The 16511-nt window shown below is 60.5% G+C and overlaps 2 protein-coding genes across 6 annotated transcripts; both read left to right on the top strand.

Moving 5' to 3' along the window:
• Positions 1 to 4025: 4025 nt before the first annotated feature.
• Positions 4026 to 5619, top strand: ADM2 (adrenomedullin 2). Its single transcript, XM_059187399.1, has 3 exons — positions 4026 to 4217; positions 4345 to 4465; positions 5177 to 5619. Exons 2-3 carry the CDS (start codon positions 4356 to 4358, stop codon positions 5493 to 5495), a joined length of 429 nt encoding a protein of 142 aa, XP_059043382.1. The 5' UTR covers positions 4026 to 4217; positions 4345 to 4355; the 3' UTR covers positions 5496 to 5619.
• A 3329-nt stretch (positions 5620 to 8948) lies between these two features.
• On the top strand, positions 8949 to 11696 carry MIOX (myo-inositol oxygenase). Of its 5 annotated transcripts, none has more exons than XM_059187394.1 (11): positions 8949 to 9010; positions 9202 to 9268; positions 9775 to 9858; positions 10086 to 10166; positions 10287 to 10449; positions 10586 to 10653; positions 10760 to 10869; positions 10943 to 11010; positions 11108 to 11157; positions 11266 to 11378; positions 11474 to 11696. In XM_059187394.1, the coding sequence occupies exons 2-11, from the start codon at positions 9254 to 9256 to the stop codon at positions 11580 to 11582; spliced, it is 861 nt and encodes a 286-aa protein (XP_059043377.1). In that variant the 5' UTR covers positions 8949 to 9010; positions 9202 to 9253; the 3' UTR covers positions 11583 to 11696. The 5 variants fall into 5 exon arrangements, with proteins under 5 accessions (XP_059043377.1, XP_059043381.1, XP_059043379.1 ...); XM_059187398.1 differs by having other exon boundaries at positions 10838 to 10869; XM_059187396.1 differs by having other exon boundaries at positions 9778 to 9858.
• The last annotated feature ends 4815 nt before the right edge of the window (positions 11697 to 16511 follow it).

Genomic DNA, 16511 nt, shown 5'->3' on the forward strand with positions numbered 1-16511 from the left:
ATACGAGCGGGTCTCGAGCGCCGGGTCCCTACGCCGCGGTGGAGACGGACCGGGCCTCGCTCCTGTGAGCGCCGGGGATCCCGGCGCGGTCAGTTCGGAGGGCGGCAGAAGGGCCCCGGCCTGCCCCCGGATCGCTCAAGCCCAGGGCACAGTACGAGCCCCGGGCGGTCCCTTAAGGAGCTGACAACCCGGCGATTGCGGGGGAGGACTCCGCCCTCGCCCTTGGGGTGCCTCCTCGGGCCGCACTTGGAAGCCCCGTCCGGGTGGGGTGTCCCTTGAAGAGGCGCGCTGCCCGTCCCGCTGTGAGGACCCGCGTCGGAGCCGAGAGCACCTGCAGGCCGGCGCGGTGCCTGGGAGGAGGCCGCACCCCCCACCCCGAGGGCGAGGGCCGGCCGGGGCCTCCCCGCAGTGCGCGGGGCTGGCCGAGGGGGCCGCGGGGTCTCGGGCAGGGCGTGCTGCGAGAGGAGCAAGCTGGCGGGACTGGGCTTGCTCTCTGGTGCCTGGGGCGCAGGAACCCGGGCAGGGAGCCCCCGCCCCCATCCGCGTGCCCCTCCCCGCTGCCCGCTGCCCGCTCCCGGCTCCCCGGCAGGAGCCGGCTGGAGAGGGCGTGAGACGGACCGGGGAGCTCCCCCTGCTCCCCCGCCTGGGCCAGGGGCCCTGCCACGCCTCTGCTTCTGTTGGGTATTGGGGATTGAGTCCACAGGCTGAAAAACCCTCCCTTTGGCCCCAGGTGGCTTGAGCTGGTTTCTGTCACTTATACCCAAATAGGTCCTCACCTCCACCTTACCACACCAGTGAGCTGTGCATGGGCAGGCAGGGTCCCTGGAAAGTCCCCTGTCCTGGCGCCTGAGCCCAGGGCCAGCTGTCCCTCAGAGACTGTGGAGACCCTGCGCCCCAGTCCCCCCCCCCCCAGGCCCTAGGAGCCCATTCCTTGCAGCCGTCTCAGAGGTTCTATAGGGTCAAGGGTAGGTTTGGGGTCCCTTCTAGACCATGCTACCCCCCCCCCACTGAGTTTCTCCCCATCCAAGTCTCCTGACCACTGTCTTGTCCATGTCACCCTCAGAGGCACGTGCTTCTGCCTGCTTCCCCCTCTTCTGGGGCGCCGTGCCCCCCCTACCCCTTCTCTCCAGCAGGTTGAGCCCTCCTGCAGGGAATGGCTCTCCCTGGCTTCCTCGTTCACTCCTTTTCCACCCCCTGCGGCTCCGATCCTGTCATCCTGCCCATGTCCTCGACAGCCCCCGCCTCTCTGACTTTGTTCTCACTGTCCCCATCTGGCAAACCCAGCCATGCACAGCTCCGCACCCCCTAAAGTGCAGAGTGGCCATGATGACATCACGGACACTCCTCCCACTGCCCAGCCTGCTGACGTCTGGTCAGCCTCTGACCCCACCTGCTGTATCTCAGAGACGACCCCACGGCCCCTCCTTCACAGAGAGAACAAAGCCGTCAGACGGGAGGCCTTCTGCTGCAGCACCGAACCCCAGTTCTGCCCCCTCACGCCCCAACTCCTCCTTCCGTGGTTACCCCCCCACCTCCCCACTGCCTGCCGTTCCCTCTCCGTGGCCCCCTCCTCACTCGTGCCCTCTCTACGGATCCTGGCCATGAGGATTACACTCAACTTCCCCACCTTAAAACATTCAAGCAAAAGCTCTTTTCAAGCACTTCCCCCAGCCAGCCTCCACGCTAGCTTTCCTTGTCCCACACAACTTTCTTCTCGAAAGCATCCTGCCAGGGTCACCAGCACCACCTGCCTCCTGTGGCCCCGTCAGTCCCCCGCTCGCTGGGGACACCTCTGGGCATCTTGCGAATTTCCACAGGCAAGCAGCTCCTGCAACTGAGCGTACTGAAGGTAGCCCTGGGTCTGGCCTTGGAGGACATGCACTGTTACACACAGCACGGACTGCAAGATGTGCTGTCCAGAGGGCTGTGGGGCCACAGAGGGGGACTCTCATCCAGTTGCAGGGACTTGGGGGAGGGGGACACCCCATGCATCTGGGGTTTGGGGGGAGATGGGAGCACACGCCCACAGTGGCAGCAAGTACTCTGAAAGAAAGAATGGATGGAGCCACAGGCCTGTGAGCTGAGTTTACCTTCACTTTCCTGGATTAAAACATCTCCCAGAGGCAAGGAATTTTGATCTAATTTTTTGTTTCTTGGACGAGTGAGTAGTACGATCACCTCTGAGTTTTGGAAAGATGGCAGACTGCAGCGGACAGATGGTGGGGAAGGGGCTGGCTGTCCCGGGGTCCTCTGCTCCCCCCTTCCCGGGTTTTCCCTCCAGAGCTAGCATGTGGCTTCTGTCCTCTTTCTGCACTGTCTGGGGGCAGAGTTCACCACACCTCTCGCCTCCCAGAGTCCTGCCATTTATGAAACCCCCAGACCTGTGTTCCATCCAGCTCTGCTCTCTCTTCAGCCCCAGGCCCACGAGGCTAGAGGGCAGCCAGACCCCTCTGCCAGGATGACCCCAGGCGGCCAAACCCACCCTATCTCACTAGGGGCTTCCTGCTTCGGCAAATGGAAGGGCCTACCCTCTTTGCCTGCCCCCCAGTGTCACTCAGTTTCTCTCAGACCCATCTGCTCGCCCCCAGGCACCCCTCCTGCCCTATGGCACTTTTCTACTGTAATGGTGATGGTTTCACTCTCTCCTCCCCCAGGTGGCAAAAACAAATAAATAAATAAGCAGAATGGCCGCTGATGCTTCCCTACCTTCTTCAGGATGTAAACCAAACTCTCCAACACGCCATGCGTTCAACACTTGTCGATTTATTCACCCAGCAAGTGTTTACTGAGCTCCCGCAGTGTACGCAGCAGGAGGCACAGAGTGACCAGGTCATCCGTGGCGACTTGACAGAGGCAGTACGACCGGAGCAGCTAAGACAGAGGACGTGGGAACGGACGCAGAGACGCTCTGATGATCAAAGAAACGTCTTGGGGGGCGATGGGGTAACTGTCTCTTCTCAGATTGACAAAGGCCCAAAGAACGGCCAACACCCCGCCCATCATCAGTTGAGTGGACAGCACAAGTTTTGTGGAGAACAGCTTGGCACTATCTGTCAACACAAACACAGCTTCACCTTCGAGCAGAATTTCCCCTCCTAGGAAAGGATCCTAGACACTTCTCTGAGCTCACAACAGAAGGGTTCTTGCTCTTGAAAAGACCAGACATCGCCTAATTCTTCATTAATAAAAGATCAATTAAGAAGTTACAGAACAGGGGCACCTGAGTAGCTCAATGGGTGAAGCCTCTGCCTTTGGCTCAGGTCATGATCTCAGGGTCCTGGAATCAAGCCCCGTGTCAGGCTCTCTGCTCAGCGGGGAACCTGCTTTCCTTCCTCTCTCTCTGCCTACTTGTGATCTCTGTCAAATAAATAAATAAAATCTTAAAAAAAAAAAAGTTACAGAACACCTGCATATAGGAGGAGGGCCTGGAGGTCTCTCTGTTTACATACGTATGTTTTTACTCACAAACACTGTGTAACACACACACACCAGCACCGGCCCCTGCATAATACACTAGTGTGCAGAAGAGAAAGGGTGACGATGCAGGGGTCTCACTTTTTACTTATTTAAATTTCATACAAAACCCATTTACTACTTCAGTAATAGGGAAATAGGGTGGGGATTTCTCAGAACACAGCTGTGGGGGGTCTGGAGGGAGGGTCTCCAAATCACCTCGGTGCGGAACTGCCCAGCTGGAGTGCTGTTGTCCACTCCCGTGATTCTAGCCAGATCCCCAGGCCGCCAGGCAGGGCAGACGTCTGGGGATGGGACCCAGCCTGGGGGACAGCAACCCCCCCCCCCACACCCACTCCTTCCATGGGCAAGATCCCCAGGGTCCCAGACAGTCCTCTCCACCAGACAGTGCCAGAAGGTGGGGGGCTGGCCAGTCGAAGCACTTCCCAGCGGAATGGGGCTTCTGTCAGTCTACCCCCTCGTCTGCACCCTCCATGCTGCCCAACGGGCTGGGCAGGAGTAGGGAGCTGGAGGGCCGGGCTTCCTGCCCAGCTGGGGCATCCGGCTCCGCCTCCTCCTGGAAAAACTATTTAGTTCGGGAGGTGCTGAGGCCCGGTCCCAGGCAGGCCCCAGACCAGCCCACCAACCGCAGACCACACACTGACTGGGGAGGTTCCCCACCTGCCAGGTGCTCCCTGACCAGCCAACACCAAACCCACCGGCTGCTTCTCTCCTGATACCTATCGGCCACTGACCGGACTCAGGTAGGAGCTTGCCAGTCCCCACGCCTGTGCGCCTGATCACCAGGGCTTCCCAGCGGGGCTGGGGAAAGGGGTGGCGGAGGTGAGGGCCGTAGGTCCCCTACACCTGCCTGGCTCACACTCCCTCCAGCCCCGCCCGCCATGGCCCAGCTCCTGACTGTTGCCTTCGGTTGCATCAGCCTCCTCTACCTGCTGTTCCCAGGCACCCTGCCCCGCAGCCCAGGCAGGACCCAGCGGCCTGCCCCGCCCAGGTGAGTGGGGTTCGCACCAGCCCAAACCGCAGCCCACAGGGAAGGAAACAAGAATGCCCCGGCATGGACCCTCCATCACCCTCCCCAGAACCCCTTCCTCTCACTCCATTGGGGAAACCCCTCACCTGCTGCTAGGGCTTACCTCCCAAATCAAGGGCCAGAAAATAAGCCTTCAGCAAATCCTGAGCAGGGCAAGAGGCCCCTCTTTGTCCCTCCCTTCTAGGGTAAGGGCGCTCCCTGACCCTGTTGGTAGAGCAACCCTCTCAAGGAGAGGTTGGCTAAGAGAGGGGAGGCTGGAGGGATCCCCAGGACTGCCCAGCTTTCCCCAACCCCCGAGAGGAGGACTGGGAAGGCGGGCGGCCATGCGGGTCATGAACACAGTGGCCCATAGAGGCCAGCATGCCCTTTGCCCAGGGAGGCATGTGCCCTGAACAGGTGAATGACCTTGTGACCCGGGCTGCCGAGGTGGCTGGGAGACAGGACCCAAGCCCAGAGCTCCCGAGGGACCGTGGTCTTCCCCTGGCCGGTCTCCAGGCTGTGTGTGTGCGTGGAGGGGTGCTGCGGGCTTCCCCTGGCCGCACTCCAGGCTGCTGGGGAAACTGGGCTTCCCCTGCCAATGACCCCAGGCCTGCGTGGAGGGGAGAGCGGGTGGGTGTGGGGGTCTCAGAAAAGTTGGGCCGCCAGGTTTACTTCCTCCATCCCCCTCTGCAGGGCGCCCCCAGCCAGGACCCCTTCCAGTGGCGTGAAGCTTCGTCACCCCACACCTCGGCGTGTGGTCTGGAGGCTACAGCAGGCCTTGCATCCGGAGAGGAGCGCCAGCCAAGCCCCCGCTCTGGGGCGGCCTCTCCGGGGCAGCCCCCCCGGGCACCTGGGCCCCCGCAGGTCCCGAGCCCAGCTCCTGCGGGTGGGCTGTGTGCTGGGCACCTGCCAAGTGCAGAACCTCAGCCACCGCCTATGGCAGCTGGTTGGGTCAGCCGGCCCACGGGACTCAGCCCCTATGGACCCCAGTAGCCCCCACAGCTATGGCTGAGGTGGAGAGGGCCATCCCCACGCCTGGCCCCGCCAGGATGCTGTACCTCCGTCCCAGAGCTGCGCCTGGGCCCCCAGCCCCCACCCAGCCCCCACCCAGCCCCCACCCAGCCCCTGGACCTCCTGCACGCCCCAGTCACCGGAAGGGTGCGCAGGCCCCAAGGCAACTCCCACCCTACCCCACCAGGTTCTGCAGCGAGCACCCTTAAACAGCTTTGGATGCGGAAACCCACGCGCATGTGTGGACCCAAGTGGATCTGCGGGCAGAGTCTGTACCTCTAAAGAGGGTTTCGGAGGGGCAGGGTCTGCCCAAGGATGTGGAGCAGAAGCAGGGTGTCCCCCACCCCCTGCCGCAACCTGACATCATCAGACTCAACCCTGACTTTGGGCACGCACACTTTGGCTGTCCCAGGTCCCCAGCCCTTCCTCTCCCTGTGCCCTTGAGACAGGGAGGGCAGGCAGCCGGGAGGAGGACCCCACTGTGGCCCCGACCCCAGGCCAGGGTAAAGGGAGGTCAGGCCCTGCTGGGAACTGTGCTGCTCCAGTTGCCGACTCTGGGGCCTGGGCTCGAGGTGAAAATGGAGACCCTTCCCTGGATCTCTAGCCCAGTAGCTGGGGACCCTGGGAGAAGGCATTGAGTTTTTGGAGGTCCACTGGGCCGTTCCAGGGCAGGGCAGCACCCATCCCTCAGGGCAGGGCGGGGCTGGGGGGATGCTCTCCCCACCCAAAAAGGTCCACAAAGTCGGAACCATCACCACCTCAGCTGGGGGTAGGATGGCCAAACACGGGTGCAGGGCACGCAGGCAGCAGAGTCTCCCTGACCCCACCCTGCCCAGCCTGGGGACCCACTGCGGGCAGGCACGGGGACAAGGGGAGGCTGGAGCAAGCTTCTCAAGAATTTCGGGAGGCAGCCCTTTAAAGGTTGGAGCCTGGGTGGCTCAGTGGGTTAAGCCTCTGCCTTCAGCTCAGATCATGATCTCCGGGTCTTGGGATCGAGTCCTGCATCGGGCTCTCTGCTCGGTAGGGAGCCTGCTTCCTCCTCTCTCTCTCTCTCTCTGCCTGCCTCTCTGTCTACTTGTGATCTCTGTCTGCCAAATAAATAAATAAAATCTTTAAAGGTTTGAGCAAGATCGCTGGCGCATTTGGCGTATATTCACCCCAGGTTGGGCCTTTAGGTTTGGTTTGTGATTCCTGAGCCTTTCTTTGTTAGTTCTGTTTCCGTATCACTGATATCCATCTCCCCACCCCCCCGCCCCGCTCCCATCAGGCAGGCATCACCCAGGGTTCATTTACAGTATTTTTAATTTATTTGAGAGAGAGAGAGACCGCACAGAGGGAAAGTGAGAGGGAGAAGCAGGTGCCTAGTCAAGTACGGAGCCGGACATGAGACTCGACACGGGGCTCAGTCCCAGGATGTGGAGATCATGACCTGAGCAGAAGGCAGATGCTTAACCACCAGGGCTAACCCCGGGGGCGTCCTGGAGAAGGGTGGGTTCTAGTACTCCGCACAGCAAACACTCTCACCGCACCTCATCTATCAACATCTGTCAGTCACCCTGAGAGACAGCACCAGCACCCTCCCGCCTCTCGAAGCAGAAGCCACAGCCAGAGGTCACGGGTGTTCAGGGCTGCCGGCAGGCCTGCTCCTCAGAGACCCTGGACCCCCTGAGGGTGGGCGGCTCCTGGAAATGCCCATCTGGGCTCCCACCTGGCACTCACTCTCCTGGCTTGGGAGTCGCCTGGCTAGAAAAGGCATCATCGTCCTTCCATTAGGCAGCAAGGGGACAGTTCAGGCCGGCTCCGGCCCTGCAGGGAGGGTGGGAAGCAGAGCACAGCAGGCAGGAAAGGCTGCCTGGAGGAAGCATCAAGGGTTCCGCGGGAAGGAGCTGAGAGAGCCCGGGCCCTGAGTCCACAGGAGCTGCGGGTGTGGCCGGGGACCCACCCCCAAAAAGCCGCTGAGAGAGGCTGGAACCAGCGTGAGTGAGTGAGGGCAGGAGAGGCCAGTGGGCCGGGCTTCAGAGCCACGGAAGGGTGTCAGCAGGGAGAGCCTGGCAAGGGGGATTGGGGAGAAACGAAGAGGAGGGGTCTGGGAGGGTCGAACAGGTCAGGGTGCCACGTGGCCCAGACCCCCTCCCCCACCCGCCAAGGCAGCCGGTCCTTGTCCTCCACGTACGCTGCTCTTTCTGCCAGGGCCACCCCCACACTGGTCAGAGTGACAAGACCAAGGTCCCATGCCATGTGCCTTGCCACTCCACACTGTGGAGTGGATTTTCCTCAAAGCTGGGTGGACGGCGGACCTCCAGGCATCCCTGCACCGTGGCATGTGGCCTCCCAGTGGCCCCTGAGCTCCAGGCCATGCTGGGGCCTCCTACCGGATGCCTCACTCGGGCTTTCAGCGGCAGCACCCCCCAGCTCCCCCAGAGCCCCCACCAGCCACGTCTTCCTCAGACAAACGCTGTTCGTTCGCTCCTTTCTCTGTGGGTGAGGGCTCCGTTCACCTCCCTCAGCATTGTTTGCCGAGCACGAAGAAACGACAAACTACCCCCCTCCCACCGGACGTCACAGCGGGAGCAGGCAGAGGGAGAAGAACCTCAAAGGAAAACGAAGCCAACGACCCAGACCGCGTCGCGCGCTGGGGGTTCTGGACAGGCTGCATGGCGCCATCTTCACGGGGGCCCAGCACTGCCCCCAGTTTATTCTCTCCCCCGGGAGCAGCCTCCACTCCCACAGCCTTCTTGCCTCAGTGATGCTGAGTAGGGGCTCTGGCCCACACCCCCACGGGTGGAGGCTGACACTTTGAGTGTCCCCCACTGACCATCCTTGGACACCCCCCGTCTTTTTTGAGAGCGCGGCCTTGCCAATTGGCGACAAGGACTTGTTTTGCTGCGTGTCTGCCTCCTCCCTGGACACAGTCAGCTCCCAGGCAGGCGTGTGTCCTCAGTTAGGTTCCCACTGTGTCTGCAGTACCCAGCCCCGGTTCACACACGGTAAACGCCGGCTGGATTCACCTCTGCCCCGACTCCAGACCAAGCTGCCCACCTCAAAAGCCAAAGAGCCCACCCTCGACAAACCCGCCCCGGGGATCCACCAGGCCTCATCCAGTATTAGGCAAGGATCCCCCCACCCACCCTCGAGATCCATCACCTGGCTGGTCTTTTAGCAGGATTCCCGGGAGACAGCTTAGCGAGAATTCCCCCCAGCCTCGAGATCCGCCCTTAGCAACTTTCCATCCACTGACCCCGCTCTGATTACCGGCAGCAAAGCCCCCCACCGTCTTTGTTGGATTCTCTCTCCCTTACTGCAATGGTGGTGAATAAACTCTTTCGCTCCTGTTCAGCAAGTCTCAGAAAGACTCTTCCAGCACTTCCCAGAATCCCCAGGGCCTGAGGCTGATGGGTGGGGTCCAGGGTCTGCAGGACCAGTTGGGAGGGGCTGACGGTGGCCAGGGTGGGGTTTAAAACCTCTGCAGGGAGTGCTGGAGGCTGGCCGCCACGCAGGGCTACCTGTCCAGAGCAGGTTAGTGGTTCAGGGAGGCCGAAGTCGGGGAGAGGGGGCTGGGGCTGGGGTTGGGGCGCTGGGAGCTGCTCCCGTGCTGACACATTAACTTCTGAGGCCAGGAGGACGGTGGATGGTCACTCATTACCGAGGGCCAAGGCCAAGGGGCTGGGTCGTGTCCGGTCACTTATGTAAGCTGTGGGCATATATAGGGGCACACGGCCCGGGGGACTCTCACCCACCTGCCAGCTCTGCTCCCTCGAGATGAAGGCGGCTGTGGTGAGTACTCCAGACCCAGTACGGTGTGGCCCCATGGCCTGCTCACCCCGGCTGGTCGTCCCTCCTGGGAAGGAGCACAGCCTCCCACCCTCTCTCAGCTGGTTCCCACCAGTCTGCTGGTCCCGGTCAAAGGGCTCCCTCTTTCCTGTCTTCCTCCTGCTGTTTGGGCTTAGCTGGGGCAAGGGTCAGCAGCCCCACCCCTGGGCTCCCTGCAGACCCAGGTCCCGAGAAGGAGATGCTGGTCGCTGTGCTGTGCGCTCGCGCACGGCATCCCGGGAGCTCCTCCTCACCCTAGAAGCAGGCCTCTGGCTGATGCCCATTTTGCAGAGAAGGACACCCATGGCAAGGTCGCCTCCGATGGCGGGTGTGCTCGGGAGGGGCTGTGCCCTGCTGGCCACCGGTGTCCCTGCTGGTCCAGCTCTTAGGCTCTGGTGTCCCCGTGGGGATGGTCTCACTTCCTCATAGAGCTGGCATGATGGTGAAATGGGCGTAATCCCCCACCCAAGCAGGGCCCAGACCCTTCCCTGGTCTACCGGCCTGATGTGGACCCAGAGGTGGCCAAAGACAAGGGCAGCTTCCGGAACTACAGGGTAAGCCCCCCCCCCCCCGGCCCCGGCTCGGCTCCACCCCACCCCACCCCAGGCCCGTCTTTCTGGGGGGTGGGCAGCACCTGCCACTTTGCACCGCTCAGGGTCCTCTCTTGGATGCTCTCATTCACATCTTTGGGGCCAAGTTTGGGAGACAGGAGCAGTGGCCCCCAGAGGTGTGAAGGGCAGGGACTGACTGGCGAGTCTGCGGGCTGACCTCTGGCTTGCAGTCTGGCCCGCTCCTGGACCGTGTCTTTGCCACGTATAAGCTCATGCACGCTCAGCAGACCGTGGACTTCGTCAGGAAGAAGGTACTTGGCAGCTTCCTCGCCTGCCAGTCCCTCCTCCCCAGGCCGAGTGGACGGATGGAGAGGGCCGGGCCCTGACCCAACCAATCTCGTGGCTGTGCTGACCTCCCCTTCCTGGCCCAGCACGCCCAGTTTGGGGCCTTCTCCTACAAGAAAATGACTGTCTTGGAAGCTGTGGACATGCTGGACGGGCTGGTGGATGAGTCGGACCCAGACGTGGACTTCCCCAACTCCTTCCATGCCTTCCAGACCGCTGAGGGCATCCGGAAAGCCCACCCCGACAAGGGTGCGCCTCCCTCCCGTGGTGGGCTGCAGATGGGTTTCGGCGTTTCCTGGCCTCACCCCTGCGCCCAAGCCGCCTCCTCTTCCTCTGACCTGGTCTCACCATCCGCACTAGCCTGCTTTGCCCCTCTCCCTCCCAGACTGGTTCCACCTCGTGGGGCTGCTGCATGACTTGGGGAAGGTCCTGGTTCTGGCAGGGGAGCCCCAGGTAAGGGCAGGGGTGGAGGGGTGCCGCTGGGACAGCCGGGACTCAGGGCTCTGGAAACCTGCCAGGTGGGCCGGCCAGACACATGCAGGTGGCCCCCTGTCCACAGTGGGCGGTGGTTGGAGACACCTTCCCAGTCGGCTGCCGTCCCCAGGCCTCTGTGGTTTTCTGCGATTCCACCTTCCAGGACAACCCGGACCTCCAGGATCCCCGATACAGGTGCTCCTCCCCGGCCGCCGGCCCCTCTCCTCACCTCGCTCCCACACGCCTCACCCTCTGTCTGTCCCTGCAGTACGGAGCTCGGCATGTACCAGCCCCACTGCGGCCTGGAGAACGTCCTCATGTCCTGGGGCCATGACGGTGAGGCCCCAGGGGGTGGGCAGTGAGGCCGGTGGGGCCCCGGAGGGCGGGGAAGCACAGCTCTGGGAGCCCAGGCATGACACTGTGTCTCCGGCAGAGTACATGTACCAGATGATGAAGTTCAACAAATTCTCTCTTCCTCAAGAGGTAGGTGGAGGGGAGGGTCCGTCTGGCCGGCCTGCCCTCCCCACCCCACTCTGCCCCCCCCCGCCCCTCCTCCTGGAGCTCGCTGGGCGTGGCTTCTTTCTGCCCTAGGCCTTTTACATCATCCGGTTCCACTCCTTCTACCCCTGGCACACTGGCGGCGACTACCGGCAGCTGTGCAGTGAGCGGGACCTGGCCATGCTTCCCTGGGTGCAGGAGTTTAAGTACGGCCATCCCTGTGGGGGGCCAAAGGGGGGCATGAGGGGACTGGAGGGGCTGGGGACTTCCTCATGAGGCACTGTCCTTTCCCTGCTTGCAGCAAATTTGACCTCTACACCAAGAGCCCAGAACTGCCAGATGTGAACACGCTGCGGCCCTACTACCAGGGCCTCATTGACAAGTACTGCCCTGGGGTGCTGAGCTGGTGACCAGCCTGGCCGGGGGCCTGGGAGGGCGGCCACTGTTGGGGGCTCTGCTGCTCACCCAGGTTAACGCCCCTGCCCTGAAACTCTGCCCAGGGCCAATAAAGACCCAGAAGCTGCCTGGGGTCTGAGCTTCACTGACGTGGGCGCCTGTCGTGGCAACAGCACGCTGTGTGTGGGGGTGCAAGTCATGGGCCCTTGGACATGGGTATCCCGTCTCGCCTGCCACCACAGGCCTGTTGCTTGCCATTCCAGCTCCGGCCTCAGAAGCTGGGGCCACCCTGTCCGTGCTTACATTCTCAAAATAGTCACCTAATGCTCTGGGCTCCGTGTCCCTAAAAAAGCAAAACGATGCAAAACATTCGGTAGCCGGCAAAACAGATTACAGAAAACCTCGTATAACAAGTGTGCGGGTTCGGTGCAGAGCCGAAAGGCCATCCCTGTGAGCCCCGAGGTGCCACCTGCACCTGGAGTTGGTCAACGACCTTCCTATGAGTGTCACACACACCTCCCACCCCCCTGCCCAGGGCAGGTCCCCCAGTGCTATAGGTGGGTGCTGGCTTCGTACCTTTCAGCAGCTTATTTCTCGGAAGAAAGTGGCGCATTGGTCTCGGGGAGTTTCCCTCTGTTGGTGCTGTGCTGGTCACACCCCCGTGGCGCTCCTGTTTCCTGGGTATTCCCCCGCCAACGTGAGCGCGTATGGAGGCCTCATCAGATACAGAGCTGGCTTGTCAGGGCGAGTGCTCCAGAGGCCGTCACGGTAGTCTGTACCAGGCGGTAGAGGCTGTGTTGTTGGAACCCACATCGTTCACACTAGAACCCGAGAGAGCAGAGCAGTGACGTTCCCCCCAACCCCGGCCATCCTCCTCACTCTTCCGAGAGACCCTGGCAGGAGAGAAAAGTGCTGTTTGGTTAGTTCCTCCAGGAAAGGCAACTGAAGTCCTCGCTCTTACTCTTAACTTACCCGTTTGCAAGCCTTGGCTCCTAGCACCCGAGGAAGGTGATCTGTTTGCCTCTTTTGGGTTAATAATGCGTAGATTTCAGGGACACCTGGGGGGCTCAGTGGGTTAAGCGTCTGCCTTTGGCTCAGGTCATGGTCCGGGGTCCTGGGTTTGAGTCCCGAATCCTGCTCCTTGCTGGGCGGGAGGCCTGCTCTCCCCGCTGGCTGCCGCTGTCCCTGCTTGTGCTCTCCTCGCCCTCTCTCTGTCAAATAAATAAGTAAGATCTTTACAAAAAGGGAAGGATGTGTAGACGCCAGCAAATCTGTGTCTCGGCGCCTTGGAGGACTGACCTCCCTGGTGCTGAGACTTTTCTTGGCCAGGGTTGGAGTGGGACTTGCAGATGGCTCCAAGGTCCTCGTGACGTGACAACGGTCTCTGGTGGACATCCTGCTGTCTGGTGTGACAAGACACCCAGACTGTTAATTCTTTGTGTTTTTGTAACAAATTTCCACACCTTTGGTGGCTTAAAAAATGGGCTCTCCTGAGTTCTGGAAGCAGAAGTCAGGTCAGGGTGTGGTGCTGGGCGGGGCTGTGACCCTTCCACAGGCATCTTCAGCTTCAGGAGCTGCCTGTGTCCCCTGGCTTGTGACTGCATGTCCCCACTCTGTCTTCACACGGCTTCTCCGACTGCCCATCCCCCCCCCCGCCTCTCTCCCATAAGGACCCTCGTGATGGGCCCATCCAGGTAAGCCAGGATGCTCTCCCCATCTCTGGATCTTTAGAACCACATCTGCCAGATGCTTTTTCTAAATAAGGGCATATCCACAAATGCAGGGGTTTGTTCCCAAGCCCCTTGTGATCCTCCCCCACCATTGAGGGTGTGCTGAGGCCTTTCTGCCTTCTTCAGGGAGACCTGAAACTAGTCTCCACACTCAGAGGGCAGGGAGCCATGGAAGAGAGGCCACCCAGAGGGGTAAGTGGCAGGTTTCACAAGCAAGAGAACTGATACACGAGGCCTGTCTGGGTGGCCACAGGACAAGTAGATCTTTGCATTTGCCTGCTAGAATCTTAAAAGTTTAGGGGCACCTGGATGGCTCAGTCAGTAGAACACGTGACCCTTGATCTTAGGGCTGTGAGTTTGGGCCCCACATGGGGTGTAGAGCCCATTTAAACAAGGATAGAGTCTTGGGGCTCCTGGGTGGCTCAGTAGGTGAACTGTTTTCTCCCTCTTCCACTCCCTCTGCTTGTGTTCCCTCTCTCGCTGTCTCTCGCTCGCTCGCTCTCTGGCAAATAAATAAATAAATAAATACATCTAAAAAACCCAAGAAAACAAACAAGGATAGAGTTTTAAAATTGTGGACAGAGGCCTTCATGGGGTTCAGTCACGGACCACGCAGGGGGCTCATCACTATCCCGAGGCCGTGTTCTTGGAGCAGTGTCCGGCAGCTGGGAAGGCAGGTGTGCGGAGAAGGGGGAGGGGTGAGCTCGCGGGTCCACTAGCGGAGGCGGGTTCTCTGTGGCCTTCCCTGACGAGGGCTATTTTCCGGCTAACCCTGGAGGCTTCCCCAGACCTGCAATCTGCTGTTTCTCCAAGGAGTCCTGGCCTCTCAGTAGGAAATGGTATTTCCTATCCGTGTGTTGGGGGCTAAAGACGCAATCCGGAAGGCTCACCTCCACTCCAGCCCCTGGCGTGTCCATTGGAGGTGGCATTGCCGGCTGCCCTCTCTGCTCTGCTCCTGCCGAGGGTGGGCATGAGGACAGGAGGGGCGCAAATGTGTCAGCAGCCTGCCCCAGGCTACTGGCTCACTCGTACTTCCCTCTGGAAGACACAGCCTGCCCCAGGCAGCATCCCCACCTGTGGGCGGCCTCCTCTGCACTCCCTCCCAGCCTGGGAGCTCAGGGAGGGTGGGTGCAGAGTGCTGCAGGGTGCCCCCTGGAGATGCCTCAGAGGGCTGGGGGGCATGAGAAGGGCCAGGAGGAAGAGTCCTGGGTGATGGGCCATTGAGGGTGTGCTGAGGCCTTTCGGCCTGCCCCGGGGAGGCCGGGCTGGGGAAGGGCGGCCTCAGAGGGCTACTTCTCTGGGTCTGGAGCTACTATCCGGATCCCATCTCTGGGGAGCCTCCCCACTGAGCAGAGCAGGAGAGGCCATCTTTGCTCCTATCCCAGGGATTCCAGATCCTCTTTCTGCTCCTTGCAGACCCTAACCAGGCCACCTCTGGAAGCCCCAGGATGGGGGGTAGGGCAGTGGGGGCCTAGGCCCCATATTTCTGTCTACGCAGAGGACTGTCAGGCCTCACTGGGCTCCAGGGCATTGGGGAGCTCTGGAGCCTACAGACAGGGTAGTGCTTGGTTCTCCTCCAGCCTGCTGGCATTCCTGCCCCAGAACCCTCTGCCTCCTGCAGGAGGCCCTCCTCCTGTCCTTGTAGCCTGGGTGTGCCTATTCCCGAAGTGTGGGGCTCAGCCTTCCAGCACCTTCCAATCCATCCTCATTCCTTTCTTTTTTCTTTCTTTCCTTCCTTCTTAATTTTTTTAAAAAAGATTTTATCTATTTATTTGACACAGAGAGACACAGCGAGAGAGAGAGAACACAAGCAGGGAGAGTGGGAGATGGAGAAACAGCCTTCCTGCCAAGCAGGGACCTCAATGCAGAGCTCGATGCCACGCCCCTGACCCTGGGATCAGGACCAGAGCCCAAGGCAGATGGTTAAGCCAGGGCCCCTCGGTGAAACTGCTGGGGCCTGTTCTGGTGACTCTGGGGAAGGCTGCTTCGTGGAATGTGGCTCTTAAGGAAACAACACTTTTCCCCAGAGACACAGCGACTCTTCCTGGGACTGGACGCGGCTAAGCACGAGGCTGCGCTGCTGGCTGAAGAGGCCAGCGAGGTGGGAGTGGAGCCGGCCTCCACCGGCCGGGGGCGGGAGCGGGGGTGGGGGGGGGCTGCCGGGGCAGGACTGAGAGGCCCACGGAATGCTCCAGGTGACCGGACGGCCTGAACGGCAGGCGAGTGGCCAGTGCCAGTGGAAGACAGCAGCGCCCTCTCTCGACAGATGCAGAGTGGCTCAGATGAACCCAACTTGGGTTTTTCTCCTCTCTCTCCCTCCAACTTTCTTTCCTGGTGGCTGACTTCATAGTTTAAGCACGTGAATTGCAGAATTTCGAGACGGAATTGTACTCAGTTCCAGGGAAGGTTAGGTGTCAAGCTGGAACCCGGAGGTGATGTGGGGCCAGGACCAGACCAGATTTGGGGTCCTCTGCACCTTGGTGTGAACTAGGGTTTTTGTGTGGAGTTTGTGTGGAGTCTAAATCAGGACGGATTCATCGGGGTCCTGAGGACCCCAGGGGGTTAGTTGTCCTGCCAGTTTTCCCACGGGTGGGGGATCGGCCCCTCCTTCACCTCTCCCTGCAGAGGCCAGAGGGGGAGGAACGCGCTGAGATGCTGGGAGCTGTTGGGCCTGTGTTCTGACCTGAACGCCCTGGACTCCAAACGTGAAGCTGGGAGTAGCCCTCAGACAGAACTGTGTCCAGGCACCGTGTGCCCTCACCAGGCCGGGCCCTGCCAAGGTTTCGGCCATGGTCAGTTTTAGTTTATTCGTGGTATAGGGACATTGAAGAGAATTGTTGGCTCACTGTGATTGTATGTTCGCGCACTGTGTTTGTTTGTTTTTTTTTTTAAGATTTTATTTATTTATTTGACAGATCACAAGCAAGCAGAGAGGCAGCAGAGAGAGAGGGGGAAGCAGGCTCCCTGCCGAGCAGAGAGCCCGATCACGCACTGTGGTTTTTTTTGAAAGGCTGTGTTAGGTCAGACAACCGAATGGTTAATAAATAACTTAAATTTGTAAAGCAGTTAAAATATTTTAGTCACTTAAAATTTATAAATGGAGCCTTCCAGAGTTGCTGCCACAAACTGCTAACCCTAAACACCAGCACACCGGCCGGCTCAGAGAGAAGGCAGAGAGTTACAGACTGGGTTTTGTTAAGGTGAGAACACCAC

Source organism: Mustela lutreola, chromosome 8, assembly GCF_030435805.1.
Source record: "Mustela lutreola isolate mMusLut2 chromosome 8, mMusLut2.pri, whole genome shotgun sequence".
In the NCBI taxonomy this organism is placed as follows: Eukaryota; Metazoa; Chordata; class Mammalia; order Carnivora; family Mustelidae; genus Mustela; species Mustela lutreola.